Source organism: Scyliorhinus canicula, chromosome 2 (genome assembly GCF_902713615.1).
Source record: "Scyliorhinus canicula chromosome 2, sScyCan1.1, whole genome shotgun sequence".
In the NCBI taxonomy this organism is placed as follows: Eukaryota; Metazoa; Chordata; class Chondrichthyes; order Carcharhiniformes; family Scyliorhinidae; genus Scyliorhinus; species Scyliorhinus canicula.
In genome coordinates, this window is record NC_052147.1 from 231524292 (window position 1) to 231547742 (window position 23451).

A 23451-nucleotide genomic window follows, 5' to 3' on the forward strand; every position below is an offset into this window, starting at 1 on the left:
AATTTGTGTGAGTATGCCGTTGGATAAGAGCACGAATGATATTCTCTATCCAAGTTCAGACTGTAGGACACTCTGATAGGGAATTCAGGTGTCAGGAAACCAAGATATTTTTAAGCAATCTCTGTTTGGATTGTTGGATATTTGAAATAAGGCATAGACTTAAGTGAGTTTACTTTAGTTTTTCTGTGTGACAAGCAGTTAAAACGCGAGTTACATTTACGTTAAACAAAGGTGTTTGTATGTACATATGAGGCTTTTGGTTTCATGTCAAACTGTGTCTGTATTGTGCTCAGAGAATTTATAATGTGAAAAGCGAACATAGAACATAGAACAGTACAGCACAGAACAGGCCCTTCGGCCCTCGATGTTGTGCCGAGCAATGATCACCCTACTTAAACCCACGCAACCCGTATACCAACAATCCCCCCATTAACTTTACACTACGGGCAATTTAGCATGGCCAATCCACCTAACCCGCACATCTTTGGACTGTGGGAGGAAACCGGAGCACCCGGAGGAAACCCACGCACACACGGGGAGGACGTGCAGACTCCACACAGACAGTGACCCAGCCGGGAATCGAACCTGGGACCCTGGAGCTGTGAAGCATTGATGCTAACCACCATGCTACCGTGAGGCCGTGTGTCAAGAATGACTGACTGTTGCTTTGCAACAAGGGGCCACCTTTAAGTTAGAAATACTTTTTGAGGTTAATTTTAACTGGATCCAAAGCATTCAGAGCCAGGAAGGTAGGGTGGAAACAGCTCTCACAGCTCTACCAAAAAGAGAAGGAGAACAATGGAGTAATGGGTCGAAAGCAAGTTCCACAGACTAAAGAACAGATAATTCTAGAAGCCAGGGAATAAAAAGAGAAGTTCCAGAAAAATTGAAGTCAAAGGGACAAAAAGGAATTGGAATTTGAACAAGGTATTGTTCATTGAATTTAAAGACAGAGTGAAAAGCTGCAGAGCTGGTGAAATTATGTACAAGAATCCAAATATCTGAAGCAATCTTAAGGCTGGTGACCTTAGCACATTCTGTGATGCAGTAGTATTTTATTGACATGTCTGAGTACCTGAGAGATTGTGCGGAGGCTTGAATGCATGTGGCAAATCAAGGCAAAGGAATATTAAAATGAGAGCTGGAAATCCTGGAAGTGGATCCTTGCTGAACCCAGCTGAGGGAGAGCGTTGTTTTGGAAGAATATTCGAAGGTGGGTCTTTTTGACAGTACAGTTTAGAAATACTGATGTGGTAATCATCCGGGGGGATTTGGGAAAATTCCACAGAATTGTAAGGAGCATCCAGGAGGGCTTCTTGAAACAATATGTAAATAGTCCAACTAGGGGAGGGGCCACACTGGACCTGGTATTGGGGACTGAGCCTGGCCAGAGTTTCAAGTTTCTGTAGGGAAGCATTTTGGGCACCATGACCATAATTCAGTAAGTTTTAAGATATTGTTGAATAAAAATAAGAGCAGTCCTTGGGTGAAGGTGCTAAATTGGGGGAAGGCTAATTATAACAATATTAGGCAGAAACTGAAGAATCTAGATTGGGGCCAGAGGTTTGAGGATAAATCAACATCTGGTTTGTGGGAGGCTTTCAAATGTCAGTTGATAGGAATCCAGGACCGGCATGCTCCTGTGAGGAAGAAGAATAAGTATGGCAAGTTTTGGGAACCTTCAATAACTGAGGATATTGTCAAAAAGAAAAAGGAAACTTCTGTAAGGGATAGAAGGCTGGGAACCGATGATGCCCGTGAGGAATATAAAGAAATTAGGAAGGAACTTAAGCAAGGAGCGAGGAGGGCTAAAAGTGGTCACGAAAAGTCATTGGCAAACAGGATTAAGGAAAATCCCAAGGATTTTTATATGTATATAAAGAGAAAGAGTGTATCCAGGGAAAAGGTTGGCCCACTTAAGGACATGTAAGGGAATCGATGAGTGGAGCCAGAGGAAATGGGTGAGGGTACTAAATGAGTATTTTGCATCAGTATTCACCAAAGAGAAAGACTTAGTGGATGATGAGTCTGGTTCACATTGAGGTCAAAAAAGAGGAGGTGTTGGGTGTCTTGAAAAACATTAAAGTAGATAAGTCCCCAGAGTCTGTTGATGGGATCTACCCCAGAATACTGGGGGGAGTAAGGGAGGAAATTGCTGGGGCCTTGACAAAAATCTTTGTATCCTCACTGGCTACAGGAGAGATCCCAGAGGACTGGAGAATATCTAATTGTGTTCCTTTGTTTAAGAAGGGTCGCAAGGATAATCCAGGAAACTACAGGCCGCTGAGATTTATGTCAGTGTAGGGAAATTATTCGAGAGGATTCTTCAAGACAGGATTTACTCCCATGTGGAAGCAAGTGGATATATTAGCGAGAGACAGTACGGTTTTGTGAAGGGGAAGTTGTGTCTCACTAACTTGATCGAGTTTTTCAAGGAAGTGATGAAGATTATTGATGAAGATAGGGCAGTGGATGTCATCTACATGGACTTCAGTAAGGCCTTTTGACAAGGTCCCTCACGGCAGACTGGTACAGAAGGTGAAGTCACATGGGATCAGAGGTGAGCTGGCAAGAAGACAGAGGGTAGCAGTGGAAGAGTGATTTTCTGAATGGAGGGCTGTTACTAGTGGTGTTCCACAAGGATCAATGCTGGGACCTTTTCTGTTTGTAGTATATATAAATGTTTTGGAGAAAAATGCAACTGGTCTGCTTAGTAAGTTTGCGGATGACACAAAGGTTGGTGGAATTGCTGATAGTGATGAGGACAGTCAGGGGATACAGCAGATATAGATTGGTTAGAGACTTCAGCAAAGAGATGGCAGATGGAGTTTAATCCGGACATATGTGAGGTAATGCATTTTGGAAGGTCTAATACATATGGGAAATATTCAGGAAATGGCAGAACCTTTAAGTGTATTGATAGGCAGAGGGATCTGAGTGTACAGGTTGAGTATAAAAATTGGCAAGTCATGTGCAACTGTACAGAACCTTAGTTATGCCACGCTTGTAATATAGTGTTCAATTCTGGTCGCCATAATACCAAAAGGATGTAGAGGCTTTGGGGAAGGTGCAGAAGAGAGTATTAGCTATGAGGAGAGGTTGGATAAACTGGGTTTGTTCTCACTGGAATGACAGAGGTTCAGGAGTGACTTGATAGACACCCCCCCCCCATTAAACTAGGCATTGACATAAAACCAAAGCTGTGAAGAGTATTTCTGTTAATTATTCAAATTGCACTATCTTGCAAATTTGTTTACAGTCGCTTTAGTATGCTGTGGGCTAGATTTGACCCAGCAGGCAGCCTTCTTTCTCAGATATTCTTGTGAGCACAAATTAAGGCGTATTATAACTTTGAAATAGTAAATTGAAGTATAAAATTTTCCAGTGTCACAATGGTGAAGAAAGCCAAATTTTAATGAGCGGTTGTAAATGCCACAAACAGAAAAGCAAGGCATAATTTATCCAGAAATCTGTAAGATGCATTTTCTCTCTCTTAGTGTCCAGGGTAGACTGAGTTGTGCTAATCATGGCTAATGCCATGATATCATTATGGGGTAAGGCAAGAAGAAAGGCCCCAAGAGTACCTCTCAAAGAAGAATCACATTGGGCTCCACTCTGTTCCCCTTACACAGATGCCGCCAGCCCTATTGAGTTTTATGAGCACTTCCTGTTTTTATTTCAGATCTCCAGCATCTGCAGTAGATTACCTCAACTGGAGCAAGGATTGAAACTGCACAGTTGGCAGTATTCTCAACCACACTCCACCACATTTAGTCAACTGAACCAACCAACCATTACAGCCGACTAATTGGTATCAACATTTATTTACGTTAAGTAACATAATTTGCATCATAATATGTAGGTTGGGACAAAATTATATCTAATGAATAATATATTACTTTTATAAAAATAAACTTCATTAAATGAAATGTGGTAGAAACACAGTTATCTGCATTTGTAAATGCATCATACTTTCCTGCTTTGCTATGCCAAAAGTAACCTTTTTTTCAATGCAGGGAAGAATGAATTGAAATTCTCTTAAGTATACTGACCTCAATGGATTGTTGTTCAAAATTGGTATAGTAAAGGTTCATAGAGATCCAATCAAAAGCCAAGCCCATTGGGGAACCAATAGTCGAAGCCGGTGCAAATATGGTCCTATTAGTTCCATCTGACCTTACACTGTGAATTTCTCCCTAAAAGCACATAAATCACAGTAAGGAAAACTCACACAATCTCAGAAGCCGAGGGGAAATAATTAATGTTTCTTCCACACTTACAAATCCTCTTCTTACTAGTGTGATTCTAGGCACACTCATAAAGAAGGAAATCCTTAAATCCTCCTAAGTACTTAGAAACAGTTTACTAGGTCCGAAACATAAGCCAGTACTAGCAAACACCTTCCTTCATACACTTAATAGCTGATAATGTCTGGTACTCTGAAAAAAACAAATCATCCACCTGGCAATAGGAAAGGGCTGACTTTCCTCCAACCATACTATTTCTCGTTGCCAGGAGATGATTATTCTAAACTGAAGTATTACAGGAGGGAGAGCCCATCTATTTCCATTGCGTGCTTTTCTTTAACAGAAGCATAAACTAAGCATTGTGCCAAGTTAGGGAATCTGTCTTCCATAGGCTTATCAGACCATCATGCATATGTTAGTCCTCACTTCTTAGGATTACTGAATCGTTATATCAAGGCTACCTCACAACACTGAGAAGGATTTTAAAGCAGGATTGCTAGATACAGTTAACATCCTCTGAACAATGCATGTTCAGAGCTGCTTTACCCTCTCCACCAACTTTAGTAATCATGCCACAACCCACATTTAGAGAAGCTGACATTAGGATTATCAGATGTCTTTGGAGTAGCACAAAAAGACAGACAAAATACAATTTTCACATCAGATCTGAGTGAGGGGAAGGCATTACCGAACTTCAAGTACTGTTAATGGGAGGTGCATATACCACTTAAATTTAAGGCATGAAACCTTCATATCAAAATACATCCTTGAGAAAAAAAAATCAATTCATGCAGAGTAACTTATTCCCTTGACCTTAATTTCACTCAGTTGTTATCAATATGGTTCTCTTCACATCATGACAGAGATGAGGAGATAAGATCAACGTAGATGACAGAAAACAATAAACAACACCACATACCCCGAGATAAAAAAATCAAAACAGAGGACATTAACTAAACAGAAAAAACACAGCACCAGTAGAAAAGGGCAAAAATATAAACAGGAAATGGCAAGGCATTTTGATAAACAAATCCTACAAATGAGCCGTTTGATAATTGACCGTAACCAGAGCCTCACAAGCAAACATATAATCAGAAACCCTCACAGATATCAGCACTCCCTCAATTCTGGCCTCTTAAGCATTTCTAAACATAACTGCTCCACCATTGGTGTCTTCAGTTACCTAAGCCTCAAGCTCTGGAACTCACTCCCTGCACCTCTTCACCTTGCTTTCCCCCTTTGAGACACTTCTTCAAATCTACCTCTTTGACCAAGCTTTTTGTCACCTGCCCTGATTTCTCCTTATGCAGCTCGGTGTCATAATTTGCTTTGTAAAGCTCCTGTGAAATCAGAATAAGTCCACAACAACCGATACACACAAAAAACACAAGTCCGGGAAAATAATGCTAAACCACACACAAGAATACAGGCCTGCTTAGCCATAGTCACAGCACGGCACTCAGACAAAAGTGCAAACTGAATCCCTCTGCCACTGTAAAATAACAATAAAAATACTGCAAGTATTATAAACACAGAATGGGATTTTCAAGTCCCATCCAAGGTTAAAGGGCCTTTTGCTTGTCCGTCAAATTCTCAGTTCCGCCTGCGACAATTCCAGCAGCGGGCGAGAGCGGAAGATTTCGACCTCTCGCTGCTGTGAAATCCACGGCAGGGATGGACCATCGCCGGGACTGTCAGATCCCACCAGTGTGAATGGCCAGAACCTCCCGCCCACTGTTATAACTTTGGAGTTTCCCTTAAATTATATCTTCTTGTGCACTTCATTTAAAAGTGAGTGATAAGTACATTGGAGGAACCTGCTTTTAAGAGTTACTGGTTCCAGCAATGTAAGGGAGGAAAATGAGCAGAAGTGGTAATGGCTAATTTACTAAAGCGACAGAGGTTAATGATTATTGATTTAGCCTCAGCCAACTCGGGAGCATAAAGTGCACAGCAGATATGAAAGAAATTCAGTCCAGTAGTGCAAACAGCATGTTAAACAGCACTTATTTGTCATCACTTTCCAATTGCAAGTTATCACTACCTCTTTCAATCCGAAGAGAACAATTTGTACTTACTGGATGTTCTATCCAATATAGTGCCTCTGTTTCATCAAAGTCAACATCGTAACCATTATTGACTCCAGCAATAGGAACCATGGCATCACTAGTTTTGTCATCAGGGTCTAGAGAAATGCCAAAGATGATGTTTTCTCTCACTACAATTAGGAACGGCTGTTCAACTAGGAATGATAAAAGAAAATACTTTCAAATTCTTGAGTAAATTTAAAAATCTTATAAAAATCTAAGGCTCTCCCAAAAGAGAGATACAACAGCAGAGGATCCCTGCTGATGTAATCTCAGTCATTAATCACATAATGAGGCTGCGCTGAGAGTCCAGAAATCCATTAGCTTTTTTAAACACGTGCATCCCAGGGGAAACACTTCTTGATTGGCAGCATAGGTTCTCTGATCTATGCTGACAATTTCACAATGTTTATTCATTGACACAAGATAGAGGTTTCAAATGCTTATACTTTCAGCTGTTGATAGTTTGAAAGGTCTGGAGGATTGACACTTATATTGGGCTGCTTTAAAAATGAGCTTTTTTAAAGAAAGTAGAAAGTTATCAATTAATGATTTTTTGAAGCTTTTTTTTCACACATCCTAGTGTAAGTATAGGGGGCAGGATTCGCCGATTCTGCGCCGGGTTGGAGAATCGCCGGAGGGGGCGCGAATCCTGTAACGCCGCTCCGACGCCGGGCCACCGACTGGAGAATCGGCGCCAAGAGGTCGCCACGGCACCGGTCGGGGGCCGCTCAACACGGCCCCCTCCCGGCAATTCTCCATACCAAATGCCCAGCGAGTTCGGCCGACTCATACCGGCGTCGTTCGTTTGTGGTCCTACCCAGCGGGATCTCGGTGTTCTGCCTGCGGGGGCCGTCTTGGTGGGGAGGAAGGAGGATCCGACTCCGGGGGGCCTCCACGGTGGTCAGGCCTGCGATTGTGGGCTACCGGTCGGCAGGTGGGCTAATTCCGGGGTGGGGGGGGGCCTATGTTCTGCTGGGCCTGGCCCTTGTAGGGGCCAGCGCGGAGATGGCAACCCACGCGCATGTGCGGACCCGCGCTGCCCATACTGGCGCCCATATCGGCAGCTCAAGCTGTGTGAAGCACTCCAGTGCCATGCTGGCCCCCTGTGCGCCGCAGAATCCCTGCTCCTAGTGGCCAGATGACACCGTCGTAAAACGCTCTGTCGTTTACGACAGCGTCAACACTTAGCCCCATTATTGGAAAATTACTCCCAGGGTTCATTGCTTCTATGCAGTGAATGGCATGGGTCAATAGCAGGCGTTGGGGCTGGGTGGTAGGCATACCTTGCCTTGGAGATATGCGGGGCCACAGGGGGGTCGATAGTTTGGCATGGAAGACATAAGGAGGACCATTTGAACTTAACTTTCAAAAGGTTCCCTTAGACAGACTATGGTTCATGAAATCTCTGAGGTGTCTTGAACCATGACACTTTGAAAAGCTGGTCCAACTCCATGGGCGGAATTCTCTGCAACGGCCGACGCCGTTGTGTAACCCGGAGTATTTCACGATGGTGTCGGAGGCCGCTCCTCGCCCCCTATTCTCCCCCTCCTGGGGGGCTAGGAGCGGCATTTCATGAAACTCGCCCGCCGGGCCTTGACGCTGGCGTCAAGGCGGCGCGCCGATAATGACGCGGCCGGCAGCGCCTTAGTGACATCAGCCGCACATGCGCGGTTGCCGTCTTCCCCTTCGCTGCCCCGCAAGACGTGGTGGCTTGATCTTGCGGGGCAGCGGATGGGAAAGAGTGCATCTCTTAGAGACGCCGGCCCGACGATCGGTGGGCACCGATCGCGGGCCAGTCCCCTCCCGAGCATGGCCGTGGTGCTCGATCCCCTCTCCGCCCCCCACAGGCCCCAAACTTACATTTCGCGCTATGTTCACGCCGGCAGCAACCAGGTGTGGATGCCGGCGGCGTGATCAGGTCAGGAACGGCAGGCCGCTCGGCCCATCTGGGCCGGACAATCGCAAAACACGACATGCCATTTTTGGGGGGGGGGGGGGCGGAATCACGGGGTTGCCAGAGTGGCCCTCCTGCGATTCTCCCACCCGGCCTGGGGAGCGGAGAATCTCACCCCATGTATATCATGGAGGATTTGGACATGACTATCCCTGCAATGGAGCTGGCCAGGTCTGTAGTGTGGGGTGCGGAATGACGACTTGAACCAGGCAGCGGCTTTTAAAGGCACTCCTGAAAATCAGAAACCTCAAGAATGGGATTGGGAATGCTGCAATCGGGACCCGTCGCCATTTTTAAAAGGGTTCCCCGAGTCACCCTGACTCGGCAAAAATCCAGCCCATCATGTGAAACATATCCTAATGAGTGTTTAAGTTTGTGTTCTTATGAATTTGTACCTAACACGGCTGTAATAAAACTTTGGGCAAGCCAAGAAAAAAACTTCCTGCTGAAAATCATTGTTGGCAGCAAGTAGTTTACATTTTCAACAGGGATTAAGTTATCACTAAACTGCTACTGAGGATCAAACATATCAATTAAGCAATCAGTCCAGATCTTTCAGCAGCAAATAAATTTTCAGCATTTGCTGTTATCTACAATGCTCCCTAGGATATATTTGGAACAGCAATGAAAGTGCAGGTAATCAAAGGAATAAAAAACTTTTCATCATCTTTTTGCATGTCTTCCTAGTTAATGGATCATAAGGGGTTGAAAGTAATTCCCAGAGGAGGAATACTAACACAGTTTCAAACGTAAACTGACTAAGAAATTGGAATTATTTCAATGTGCTGTTAGAATTCTTGCATTCTGGGTGACAGCCTATACAGTGTGAGAATAATAGTGCAAGCCAAAGTGAAATTTGAGCTTTCAATAAACACTAGCAGAGATAACAGGATCGGAGAGAACACAATTTCATGCAGTTACAGTTAAATCCAATAGGCAATTAAACCACTTGAGCACTAATGTTGGATTCCTATTGTGAAAGGCAGAGAGATGATCTCTGAAGCCATTTTAATATTCAATTTGATCATAGAATTTACAGTGCAGAAGGAGGCCATTTGGCCCATCGAATCTGCACCGGCTCCTGGAAAGAGCACCCTACCCAAGGTCAACACCTCCACCTTAACCCCATAACCCAGTAACCCCCACCCAACACTAAGGGCAATTTTGGACACTAAGGGCAATTTATCATGGCCAATCCACCTAACCTGCACATCTTTGGACTGTTGGAGGAAACCGGAGCACCCGGAGGAAACCCACGCACACACGGGGAGGATGTGCAGACTCCGCACAGACAGTGACCCAAGCCAGAATCGAACCTGGGAGCCTGGAGCTGTGAAGCAATTGTGCTATCCACAATGCTACCGTGCTGCCCCAAAGAGATTATCCAGACCTATCCAATTTATTGCATTTATAAAGAGCAGAACAATGGGTGGAAAATCAAGAAGGCCGTCGTGAACTCGGCCGAGTTTCACGACAGCCTCGGAGGCCGCTCCTCTCACCTTATTCACCCCCACCCGGGGGCTGGGAGCGGCGCGCCTAATGATGTCAGCCGCGCATGAGCAGATTGGCCGCGCTAACCCGCGACTGTGCGGTTGCTGTCTTCCCCTCCGCCGCCCCGCAAGACAGGCGGCTTGATCTTGCGGGGCAGCGGAGGGGAAAGAGTGCGTCCCTTTGAGACGCCGGCCCGACGATTGGTGGGCACCGATCGCGGGCCAGTCCCCTCCCGAGCACGGCCGTGGTGCTCACTCCTCTCTCTGCCCCCCACAAGCGTCAAACCAGCATTTGGCGCCATGTTCACGACGGCAGCGACCAGGTGTGGTTGCCGCCATCGTGAACCGGTCGCGAACGGCAGGCCGCTTGGCCTATCCGGGTCGGAGAATCGGCGGTCGCCGTGAAAAAAGACAAGCGGCGATTCCTCTGAGCGGTGGGGTGCGAGAATCGCGGGGGACGCCAGGGGGGGCGTGCCGTGAGTCGCCCGGCCCTCCCGCGATTCCCCCACCCGGCGTGAGGAGCGGAGAATCGTGCCCAATAATTCCTGCCATGGTTAATTCAGACTTAAAGAAATCTGAAGCTGTACCACTAGAAGTAGGTGGTACAAATAATAATAATCTTTATTGTCACAAGTAGGCTTACATTAACACTGCAATGAAGTTGCTGTAAAAAGCCCCTAGTCGTCAGTTCAGGTACAGAAGGAGAATTCAGAATGTACAAATTACCTAACAGCACGTCTTTCGGGACTTGTGGGAGGAAACTGGACCACCCAGAGGAAACCCAGACTCGGCACAGACAGTGACCCAAGCCGGGAATCAAACATGGGATCCTGGTGCTGTGAAGCAGGGCCGGCTCAAGGCACCGGCAACACGGGCAGTCGCCCGGGGCGCCATGTGCTAGGGGGCGCCAGAGACTCGGGTCCCGCGCATGCGCAGTTGGGCCGGTGCCAACCAGCGCATGCGTGGTGGCCGCCCTCCCCCTCGGTCCGCCCCCCCCCCGCTCGGCCCGCCCCCCCCCCCCCCCCCGCTCGGTCCGCTCCCCCCGCCCACCCCCCTCGGGTCCGCCCCCCCACCCCGCCCTCGGGTCCGCCCCCCCCGCCCCCCCTCGGCCCCGCCCCCCTCGGCCCCCCCCCCCGGCTCGGCCCCCCTCGGCCCCGCCCCCCCCCCCCTCGCCCCCCCCCCCTCGGCCTCGGCCCCGCCCCCCCCAAAGGGCGCCGAAGTTCAGCTTGTCCGAGGCGCCAGCAACCCTAGGGCCGGCGCTGCTGTGAAGCAACAGTGCTACTGAGCCGCCCACAAATTTGATGTGCCTCCCAAAATAGAAATCAAATGCTCATTTTTGTACTACCTTGTATTTATTCTGTGTGTTCAGATTCAATTAATGGAGAAGACTACTGAACCCTCTACCACAGTCTTTCCTTCCTTTCACAGCTTCAGAAACAAATACGTTACAATTTCCCTCCTGATTCTAGATGCCTGGGAATCATTTTGTTACTTTATATGGTTCAAAGTCTTAATGATTGCCTCTGTATTACATAACTAGATATGATAACGATTATTAAATTACTGTTGTGTTTTTTAAGAGATACCGTATATACTCGCGTAACCTTCGATCTCACGTATCATGCGATCCCTAAATTTTCGGCCCAAAAACATGCTTTTATGGTATACCTCATGTATCATGCGAGTCACTTTTTTGACATGACAGCTGAAACTCAGGTAAGCTTTCCGCCTAAAACTGCCGAATGAGAAGAATTCAATGAAGAAGAATTCAAAGCTTTATTTGACGATGACGATGACAATGAAAGCGAATTCGAAGGATTTTAGTTTACCTGCATTAGTTTGTTTTAATGATGTTTTTACATTTCAATAAATGTTAAATAACCAATGTTTTCCTGTTTCATATATCATTATGTTCAAAAATAAATACCTGTATAACAGTTTCATTGACTACTGGATGCTATTTGACTTATCTTGGCCAGCACTTCACACCCGCAATTTTTGTATCTCGCGTATCATGCGACCCCTGAAATTTAGGCCAGCATTTTAGACCTGCGATTTTTGTACCTCGCGTATCATGCGACCCCCGAAATTTAGGCTTCAAATTAGGTGCTCAAAAGTCGCATGTTACGCGAGTATATACGGTAAATAGGAATAAAATACCTTTTGCACAATGTTTCAAATCCGCCATCAGGTTCCAGCCTGAGGGGCAGACACATGAATAGAATCCAGGAGCCGATGTAGAAAGCACACATAAGTGGCTGCAGGGATTGTACAAACATGGATTCCAAGCTAGGAGACAAAACATAAAGACATCCAGAATCTTTCATTAGCTATCACAGGTGTCAGTTCAATTTACAATTAAAATTTGATTCTTAAATATATTTACAGTCTGCATGACTTTGAGATTAGGGCATAAACTTTGATGAGAAAACTACATGCATTTTATGATAGCAATCTGGTCATGAAAGGAGAAGTGGGAAGAATATTAGCCAAGAAAAAATGAGCGAATGTGATCTGAAATTGACTTCTTTGCAACTTTAACATTTAACTCTATTAAAGCATATCTGACTTGTCTGAGTTGTCACACACAGCTGGGCTGAACTTTCGGCAGTCCATCATGGTGGGAGCCATGGCGGCCAGAACCATTTGATCGTAGGAGAGGCCCTGCATCAGTTTCTTAATAACAGATAAATCACAATTAAGCTGTAGGACAGAAGTAACTGATGCTGGATTCCCAGCCACAGCGGGATATCAACTGGGCTCAAAAATGAGCTATTTACTGGTGGTTCTGGCATTAAATGGAGGCAATGTGGGTCTTTTGCACCCTGGGAAGGCCACTAAGTAAAACCTGTCAGGGCTGCTGGTAGCATTGTCTTGTTTTTGCTTTCATATATTTTCCCCCCTGATTGATTGATCCAGCACGGGCAGGGGGTTGTCCTCTGAAAGAATCCCTCTTCCTTCACCTCCAACTCTCCTCTCCCAGGCTCCCCTCCCCCCACTAACTCTGCATTCACTCATCAGTGACCTGGGGGTCCCGCCTTGCGTGGATGCATTAGTGTTGGCGGCAATGTTTAGCTACAGGCCTCCAATTGGCCGGCAGCTCTCAATGAGCAGGACCTCAATCAGAGGGATGGTCCAACGGTGGCAAATTAAATGCCTGAAAGGTGTCTGCTTCCTGGGCCTTGCCCCAACCCCCATGGAACTGGCTCCAACTGGTGAATGAGACCCTTATAAACCTGACAAAATCCGGGCCAGCAATTAAGCTGAGAGTTACCAGAGAGAAATTGTTTACATGGTATTTTGTATTGGTAGAAAATGTTTGACTAATAACAGGGTTGCTTTACTTTCAGAGTCCGTTTAGCTGGACAACTAGATGTCAAACGTAAAGAACAATCCACACAATCCTAAACATGGAACATAGATTATACAGTGCAGAAGGAGGCCATTCGGCCCATCGATTGTGCACCAACCCACTTAAGCCCTCACTTCCACCCTATCCCGGTAGCCCAAAAACCCCTCCTAACCCCCTCCTAACCTTTTTGGGCACTAAGGGCAATTTAACATGTCCAATCCACGTAACCTGCACGTCTTTGGACTGTGGGAACCGGAGCACCCGGAGGAAACCCACTCAGACACGGGGAGAACGTGCAGAGTCCGTACAGACAGTGACCCAGCGGGGAATCGAATCTGGGACCCTGGCGTTGTGAAGCTACAGTGCTATCCACTTGTGCTACTGTGCTGCCCATCAAAATACTACTGTGATCCATGACCTGACATTCCAAAGACACACAATTGCATCGGTCTTTTATGAGAAAAGTACTAATTTAATTTTTAACCTACCAGGTGGTTGCCTCACAGAATGAACAACAACAATTCCTAGTGGCTGATTTATATTACTGATCATCACAGTCTGATTCTTTCCATGCCACTTATTTGCTCTAATAACACGGTTAGATTGTCTTTCAGTCCAATACACAAAATCTTCAAAGATGGTAATGGCATGTGGATGTTGCAGGACCTACAAAACAACATCCAATTACTGAGCGTTTGATATGAACTCTATGCATTCTGGAGAAGAACATGTTTTTTTCAAAGTAACAGGCAAATAGCACTTCATTTACTTACCAAGTCATTGGCTAAAACCTGTCTCCTGTTGTTTCCATTGTAATCACAGTATTCAATATAATCCAAATATGCATCAGCAAAGTAAAGTAGTTTAGTTGGATAGTCAATACTTAAACCATTGGGCCAGTAGATTTTATTACTTATGAGGACAGTTCGTAATGTGCCATCCATACTGGCCTTTTCAATTCGTGGGTTCCTTCCCCAGTCTGTCCAGAACATTAGATGAGTACTATAAAGCAAAGGCAAATTGACGGAATCAGTTTAAAATCAGAGGAATATATTTGTGTTCCCTGTCCTCCCCAGGGCCATCAGCAACTGCTGCTGATTATTATATTGATGGCTTCTCGTCACATCACCTCTTCTAGACAATCTGGCTCATAGAGCATAAATGTCCATTATTACGTTCTATATGACTAAATTGGAATGAGTATGTTTCAAATGAAGACAGGCAAATCTTTCCTATCAAATGAGAAGCAGCATGGTTTGCCGCCTCACAGCATTTCAGTTTTTTAAGTGGCTGATTAAGCTGAGACGAACAAGTTTTGAACAAAGGTATCCTTCTCACTGAAAACAAAAGGTTTGATCAGGAACAATACATTTATCACATCTGAGGTTCTGTACAATCCTGAATACGCAGGTGGACCAATATGGCTAGCAACTCGCCAAGATTTCATCTCAAGGGCAATAGGGATGCACAATAAATGATGGCTTTGCCAGCTTTACCCACATCCCACAAACAAATCAAATAAGGAAGAGTCTATTGTCTATAGTTAGTACACAGAACACCTCTCTACTACCTACAACACTCAACACAAATTTAATCAGTGCCAGGAATTCCCTCGCAGCTTCTCGCAATTGGCAGCCACAACTTTGATGGCAGTTGGGCAGCACGGTGGCGCAGTTCGATCCCGGTCCTGGGTCACTGTCCGTGTGGAGTTTGCACATTCTCCCAGTGTTTACGTGGGTCTCACCCGCACAACCTAAAAGAGCAGGCTGGGTAGATTGGCCACACTAAATGGTTCCTAAATTGAAATCCCCCCCGCGCCTCACCACGTAGTGGCGGGGCATCCCAGGCCCGAACCCCAGCGTAGGAAAAATGCCAGCTTGGCACTGCCAGGCTGGCACCCTGGCAGTGCCCCTGCCAGTACCACCTGTCACCCAGCAGTGCCAGAGCAGCATCCGGATGGCACTGCCAGGGTGCCAGTGCCAAAGTGCCTGGGTGGCACAAGCAGTGCCAGGGTGCCACCCCACCAGAGGCCAACCACCCAGTGGCCATTTGGAATATTTTGAGCAGTTTTGGCCCTCGTATCTAAGGAAGGATGTGCTGGCCTTGGAGAGGATCCAGAGGAGGTTCACAAGAATGATCCCTGGACTGAAGGACTTGTCATATGAGGAGCGGTTGAGGAGTCTGGGTCTGTACTCGTTGAGTTTCGAAGGATGAGGGGGGATCTCATTGAAACGTAAAGAAAACCGAGAGGCCTGGATAGAGTGGAAGTGGAGAGGATGCTTCCACTAGTAGAAGAAACTAGAACCCGAGTGCACAGCCTCAGACTGAAGAGACGATCCTTTATATCAGAGATGAGGAGGAACTTCTTCAGCCAGAGGGTGGTAGAACATTTTGCCGCAGAAGGCTGTGGAGTCCAAGTCACTGAGTGTCTTTCAGACAGAGATTGATAGGTTCTTGAATAATAAGGGGATCAGGGGCTAAGAATAGAAGGCAGGAGAATGGAGATGAAAAAAATATCAGCCATGATTGAATGGTGGAGCAGATCCGATGGAGACTGTGTCCCATCCTTGATTACAACATCTCAGCGAGATCTGTTTTGAACCCGCAAGGCGCAACGAACGTCAGGAATCCTGGGGGGGGGGGGGGGGGGGGGGGGGGGGGGGGGGGGGCTTCTTCAGGAACTATCAGCCAAGTCCTGCCTTGATTCCGGCGGGATGTGGCTGGAAGATTGTGCCCACAGTCCTGTACATTGAATATCGGTTCTTTGTAGCTTTTAAATGGCTCTGTCTGATAGCAAAATGACACCGGTTAATAATGCCTGATTCACACCGGCTGAGATTTTTAAAAAAGCATTCCTTGATTTCTATTATAATATTATATAAGGAGATTGGGCATGATAAATTGCCCCTTTTTGTCCAAAAAGGTTAGTTGGGCTGATGACGATAGGCTGGAGGTGTGGGTTTAAGTGAGGTGTTCTTTCCAAGGGCCGGTGCAGATTCAATATAAATTCTATGATTCTATGAATTTTATGATCATTTCCCACCAGTGCTGGTACTTTCACATCGGTGGGTATGAATACTTAAGTAGATCTGCGATCGCAACCTATTGCACACAACACAAACACAGTTAATCAGCTTACAAACAGCTGAAGCCACCAACATATGGAGGATTGTGGAAGGATCCGAAAATGCTGAGCATGCTCTGGAGCCATTATTAAGGTAACAGGTGCTAGAAACTCCATGGGAGGTAAGCAAACATCTGGTGAAGATTCCAGGGGCTAGGTGCACCAAACATTGACAATGGAGGAATCCATCCAGGCCATCACCGTTACCACACCTCTGGTGCATGCGCACATAACTTCTTCCATGGAGAGATTGACAACCTTCATGGAGAGCCTTATCCAAAATAAATCACCCAGTGGATGTCAGAGATGCCCATGGACATGTCCCATCACCATTTCAATGAGCCTCATGCAATAATAAACTGACGAGAGAGTTGTGAAAACATTGCAACGGTCCTTGCACTCCTCAGTGACCAAGAAGGCACAGGCGTACCTTGGATGAGAAGCAGCTGTGAACCACATCTGAGGGCAGGGCACTGAGAGTACGGACAGCAGCTCCTCATTCCTTCTGCCAGAAACACTAGCACCTCACTCATCCAGAATGACACAGGAAGCTCCTGCAGGAGGCTGTCAATATGCTGGGACCCTCCAGGCCTCAAGTGGCCTGAGGACAATGTCCAACTTCACCCCAAGTCACAGACCTGCAAGGAATACTAATTATGTACTGTAGATACAAAATAACCTCTCTGACTGGATGTACATTAGTGCCTCACCGTGCAATTCTACTGATTACAGCTATTACAGCAACTTTCTATTAAGCCAATGCTGAACAAGAGGTATAAGATGTAAACTGAGGGAGGGGCTCAACATACACGTGATTATTTTGGTTTAAGCTAAAACAGAACATGAAAATGTTCCAAAGTCCCGATACTGCCGTCCTAATTATTACCATCATGTACCAATTCATTCGTTGTTCATTGATCTTCAAGATTGTTGAAAGAAAATAATTTTTCATTTGTTTTACTTAATTTCAAAGTGAGTGCCGCACAGACGTGAATCAAAATATAGCATACAGGTGAAATTAACCTTTGGAAACAGTTTTCTGATCTTATAGTCATTTCGGAAAGAACCAATGTACATTTCAAAATTCCACTAAATCATTTCCCATACATAAATGATCCTCATGTATGAGATGTAACCTCTGCTGATGTATACAGTTTATCATTCACATTAATGGGAACACATTTCAGAGGCCATGGATACATACAGTGGTCAGATCATGCTGAACATATCAAAGAAAAGAGGCAATTTATCATGTCCAATCCACCTAACCTGCACATCTTTGGACTGTGGGAGGAAACCGGAGCACCCAGAGGAAACCCACGCAGACACGGGGAGAATGTGCAGACTCCACACAGACAGTCACCCAAGCCGGAATCGAACTTGGGACCCTGGAGCTGTGAAGCAACTGTGCTAACCACTGCGCTACCGTGCTGCCCAATTGACTGGATTTATGGGCCTCAATTGGCCTTAGCATGAGGTCAGGTGTAATGCCTGGATCTGGTATGTCTCTCTTGTGGGGACCATGAATTGGATTCAATTTGAATTGTTTTTTGGAGCAGGCAAGGAGCTGGATTAGGGGTTTGCCCCTGTCCACGTTCTGAGTTCTGGCTTTGCAACTCTGATAAAGTAATAAAAAAAAGGAAAACAGGTCAGTGGATGGGCAACAGTCAGCAGACTGGCAACTCACTTTACGTGCCCACAATCCTGTCTTCAAATACAAGGGGAGGTCCCTAAAATTCAACTCCATGTCTTTATATAGTTAAACATTGTAGAATGTATGGGAAGTGATTTGAGGCCTGAAGGTTCTCCGCAACTTGAATGTTTTCATTAGAAAGAAGCCATATATAATGCAAATGAAAGCTCTTTTCCAAATATAACTCTTCTATAACACATAAATGCTTTTTTTTTGTCTTACTCATTTCTGGGATCCAAAACCAATCCTCTGGGGTTTGTTATATTATCACTGAGTAGTACAGTTCTGTGACTGCCATCCAGCTTTGAAACCTCAATTGTTTGAAGAATGTAGTCTGCCCAGTACAGATTGCGGCCTACCCAGTCCACGGCAATACTTTCTGTGACAGTCACTCCACTATCAAATATCTATTGGAAGAGATTAAACCATCAGTAACAATGCAGAAAAGTATATCTTAAAGGAAGGAATCTGAAATTCTATATTTTTAATGCTGAAGGCATTCTTCCCATAAAGGTTTTAACATTCTAAAGCTTAAAAAAATTACTGCAAACATTTATGAATACCAAAATGGTATGACTGACTTGATCATCAATCCATAGAAATATCTTCCTCCTGGCTTTATCTCCATTGTTATGTTACAGTGCCACTTATAGCAGTAAACTATATTTCATGGAATTGCTTTCAATGTATTAGAGAACAAAAAAAAAACATACGTACAATTTTTCGGTCTGTTCCATTTTGAAAAGCACACCAAACTTTGTCCTGAGTTACATCCGACCAATAAATCTGACCAGTCTCAGAATCAAAGTCAATTGCAACAATATTTTGCCCATCTCGGATCACGCTCTCAATGACATGTGGACGAGCACTGATGTTGTCGGAAACTAGCTGATTTCGGCTTGCCACCATGATTAGAACATTGGTTGAATCTGAGTAGAAATTCAGTACAATATCAGCTTGACTGAATCCACAAAGCAAGAAGAGCTGACTAATAACACAAATGCTTGAGCAACAGCAAATGGAACTGTACTACCGGCTAATAGCCAAGCACTTTCATTGCACAGAGCCAATGTGCAGACTACTCTCCAAACCACGGTTTGGAAAAGGTAAGATGGCAAAAAGAAAATATTGAAATGAATTGTATAAAAATACTAAAATGGGTTTTGTCAACTGATTTAAGCTCAAGAGCCTTAAAAAAAAAGACAAGCAAAAAACTGCAACTTTCCAACATAGTTGGACAAGCAAAAAACTGCAACTTTCCAACATAGACTGGCATGCTCACTGACACTCCATTACATCTACAACCAGCACAAGCATATAATATTAAAAAATCCAAAACCAAACTTGTCAATGTAACCCGTAATATATTTATTTGCCACTCACCTGTCTGAAATCTGCCTGAACTTGTAGAACCCTCTCTTTCCCTCTCTCTCTCATTCCTCCCTCTAACATCAGTTCCCAGCTCTATAAACCCTGAAAAAGGATTCTAAAGTAGTTCCGGGAACAACATCCTCTTCTATTCTGCAAGCCACGAAAACATGCCACTGGCTATCCCCTATGCCCTGAATGATACTTCTACCCATCCACCTCTCCATTGGCCCTGGGCTAATCCACCTTTTTTTAATCCCATCCTCAATGTTACAAAGCCAATGAACAGCGTGGACAGGGAAAATCCCTTACCCACCTCATTGCTTGCTCCAAAAACCATTTCAAATTCAAACTGAACCCAGCTCATGGTCTCCACAAGGGTGACACACAACATCCAAGCCGACAAGAAAAGGCTGAGCACCTCATCTTGGGCTTGATCTGAAGCTTAATCTGAGCCAAAAGACCAAAGCATTTGTTTATTATCCAGGCTAAAATCAACTAGAATGAATGAGGAAAAAAAAAATATCAATGTCACCCCAAGTTTCTCATACCTGAATCTATGGCATGCACAAAGAGCCATGCCTAACCAACAGAAGAGCTGCATCTTTCTGTCATCTGTTCCCACGTTCCAACATAATGTTTGATTTGAACTCATCTAGTCCATTATAACTGATTCAAACCATCCAAAATTACCCAGTCAGAATTTAATGTCTCAATCATAACAAAACCTGCAGCTTTAATCCAGTCTGAGCCCATGTAAATGTAGAAAGTGGATTAGTGGCATTGCTCCAGTTAGACTGGGCACGCTTCACATGCATTCGCATCAGTACCAGCGAGACCCACTCAAAGCAGGTCTGATTTAAACCAGCACTCATGCTCTGAACAGACTGAACTTCACATTCAAAAGAAATAAAAATTAACTGGCTGAAAACCTGCAACTGGCCTGGTGGGCATTCGTCTAACCTACCCCAGCTTGCTTACCACAACCAATTCCAGGATGAGATTCTCAATGAGCCTCAAGATGTCCTGATGCCCACCAACGCCAAGTTAATGAGGAGACCCCTTACCCTAAGAACTATGGCAGAGGTCTGGCGAAGATACATCTTGATACTTATGAAAAATTGCTCCACCGACTGCATATCTTGGTCTCAATCTTGCTATACCAATTTCAAACCTTGATAAAACTAGGTCATGCTATTCATGCTTCCATTCCCGAGGTAATTATATTTCTTCCTACTATAAATACTAATGGATATGAGCAGGGAGAAAGAGTGACGACGTGGCAAACTATGATAAGGCAATAATCCTGCTGCTGGAGTGAATTGTAAAGACAACAAACAAGGAGTTTGATTTTGGAGACCAATAATGAAGCAAACATAGAATTAATTGTGAATTTTTATCTTCCTTTATTTTAGAGGATTGAAAGGGCGGCACATGGCGCAGTGGTTAGCACTGGGACTGCCGCGCTGAGGACCTGGGTTCGAATCCCGACCCTGGGCCACTGGCCGTGTGGAGTTTGCACATTCTCCCCATGTTTGCGTGGGTTTCACCCCCACAACCCAAAGATGTGCAAGTTAGGTGGATTGGCCATGCTAAATTGTCTCTTAACTGGGAAAAAAAAACTAATTGGGTACTCAAAATTAGAAAAAAAAAACTTAGAGGATTGAATGGCTAGAAAAAGATAATGTTGAAAAGGTAAATTGCAAAAGGTTTTTTTTCAGGTCAGTAATAACCTCAATAAAAAGTAGGAAAAAGCATATAAACAGATACTCCTTGACAGATGGTAGATACTGCTTGGCTGGCAAATGGGCACTAATCCTCGGCAGAATCTTGCATTCTAACAACTTAATTTAGACTGCAGAAGAATTACCACAGGAATTCACTAATAATGGCTACTGTTGAGAAGTGCACATGTTCATTCTGAACCAGAAGCCTTTTAAGTTAATTAAAGAGCTTGTCTATCATTACGTGCTTAATGAATGTCCCCTAATCCAACACAGAGCCTTTGTATGCATGGCCAATAGCCATGTTATAATGGTCAACAATCTACTTTCAGTGGACAAAAACAGCATCCTTACTTCATATAGATATGGGGCTGGATTCTCTAATTCTGCAGCTATGTTCGCAGGATCCGTCTGGTCTTACGACCAAAACGTCGGCGGCGCCCTCGCACCGTGCTCCGCCAGGTGGGAGGGCTAGCAGCCGCGCCACGTAAAGCCGGCATTACCTGCCGATACGAACGCAGAATGGCCGGGTCCGTGGCCGCGAATGCGCACGGCCGTGACCTGCGGTGGCCATGCTGTACAACATGCGCCGGCTGCACCTGGACCCAGCCTGCCAAAAGTTGGAATGCCCCTCGCCACTCGCGGGCCACCCCCCACCAGTCCCCCCAGCCCCCACTGGTTGCTGCCAGAGGAATGCCCCCCGCCAACTATGGCGGTGCTGGATACAGTCCGCAGCCGTCACACCAGGTTTACGAAAAGTGAGAGGACACGTGTCCCATGCCGTCGGGAAATCGTCCCATCGGGGGCAGAACATCGGGAGAGTGCCTGAGGCCGTCCCGATGGCGTGTGGCATACTCCTCTTTTCGCCGTTTTTGAGGGGCCGGAGCATCGGTCAAGCAGCAGCGCCCCCAATTTTGTCGTAAAATTGTATTCTCCGGACGATCGCTGAAAGCGATTTCGGTGTCGGTGATTGGAGAATCCGGCCCATGATGTCCACACCCTGCCCCAAAGTGCCAACAGATATTGTAGTTTCCACACGTCATATGATGTTGCTGCATTACTATCATTTCCAGCATTTCAGAGCATGGTGTTTGAAGCAATACAGAAATGTAACAATGAATTGAAGCTGAGAGAAAAATATGGATTTGGCTTTTTAAGGTGATCTTTAATCATAGAGTTTATCATAGAATTTACAGTGCAGAAGGAGGCCATTCGGCCCATCAAGTCTGCACCGGCTCTTGGAAAGAGCACCCTACCCAAGGTCAACACCGCCACCCTATCCCCATAACCCAGTAACCCCACCCAACACTAAGGGCAATTTTGGACACTAAGGGCAATTTGTCGTGGCCAATCCACCTAACCTGCACATCTTTGGACTGTGGGAGGAAACCGGAGCACCCGGAGGAAACCCACGCACACACGGGGGGGACGTGCAGACTCCACACAGACAGTGACCCAAGCCGGAATCAAACCTGGGACCCTGGAGCTGTGAAGCAATTGTGCCAACCACTATGCTACCGTGCTGCCCGTGAAATCTAGTGAAAACGCTACAGTCAAGAGATACAAGACAATTTTGTCCTCCTGATCACTGGCTTTCAAACCAAGTTAATATCCATGCAGATAATGTCAATATCTGCACCAGTGCTCTGTAAGCGTTCAATTCTTTAGGTTACACTGTAAGTACTGCAGACACATATCCGTGTTACAATCTGATTAAAATACATTTCAGTGAATGACAGGAAAAGACAATGAGCTTTACCTGAAGCTTTGCAGGTCCTTCCATCAATTTCTAAAGTATAACCGTCATCACAGGTACATCTGTAAGATCCCCTTTCATTGTAACATATTTGGCTACAAATTCCTGGCGGATTACATTCATCAACGTCTTCGCAGGTTTTCAAATCACTTGTAAGCTGATAGCCTGTTGGGCAAGTACACTGTGCACCAAGGGGCCCCTCAATACATCCATGTGTGCAACCTGCATTATTTTCATTGCAGCTCTCAGTATCTGGTTATTGTCATGAACAAAAACAAAAATAATTTCAGAACAATATTTTTAAATCATTAGCGGAAAAGGTCTCCACAGTTCTATGTATTGTTGCAATTAAATGTTTAGCATGACCGACAAGCAAAAAGCAAATAGTCTTTAAATTAAATTTTTCCTTTTTTGGGGAAATTAAAGGGAATTGTTCAAAATTTTTCTTGCAAAACCTGAACTCCAGGGGGCCAATTTGAGGGCAGCTAATGCAGAGAGGAGCATGTAGCACAGAGATAATTTTATATTTAGGCTTATCACACTGCATACTAATAGAACATCAAGAGACAATACAATCCATCAACTAATAAATTAAAACAACAGTCACCTGCCTGCAGGATGTTTGTACCTTCCCTAATTAGCTGTACTTTGGT

The 23451-nt window shown here is 45.2% G+C and overlaps 1 protein-coding gene across 4 annotated transcripts in view; it reads right to left on the minus strand.

Annotated features, from left to right (window-relative positions):
• lrp2a (low density lipoprotein receptor-related protein 2a) overlaps positions 1-23451 on the minus strand; it is a 432071-nt gene that overhangs the window by 200943 nt on the left and 207677 nt on the right. For all 4 annotated transcript variants that reach the window (XM_038789773.1, XM_038789772.1, XM_038789771.1 and 1 more), the window contains 8 exons: positions 22802-23050; positions 18668-18879; positions 18173-18357; positions 13907-14135; positions 13622-13799; positions 11942-12070; positions 6326-6489; positions 4053-4196 (listed from right to left, as the gene is read on the minus strand). In XM_038789773.1, the coding sequence (XP_038645701.1) occupies positions 4053-4196; positions 6326-6489; positions 11942-12070; positions 13622-13799; positions 13907-14135; positions 18173-18357; positions 18668-18879; positions 22802-23050 (1490 nt within the window). The remainder of the gene's footprint in view (positions 1-4052; positions 4197-6325; positions 6490-11941; positions 12071-13621; positions 13800-13906; positions 14136-18172; positions 18358-18667; positions 18880-22801; positions 23051-23451) is intronic.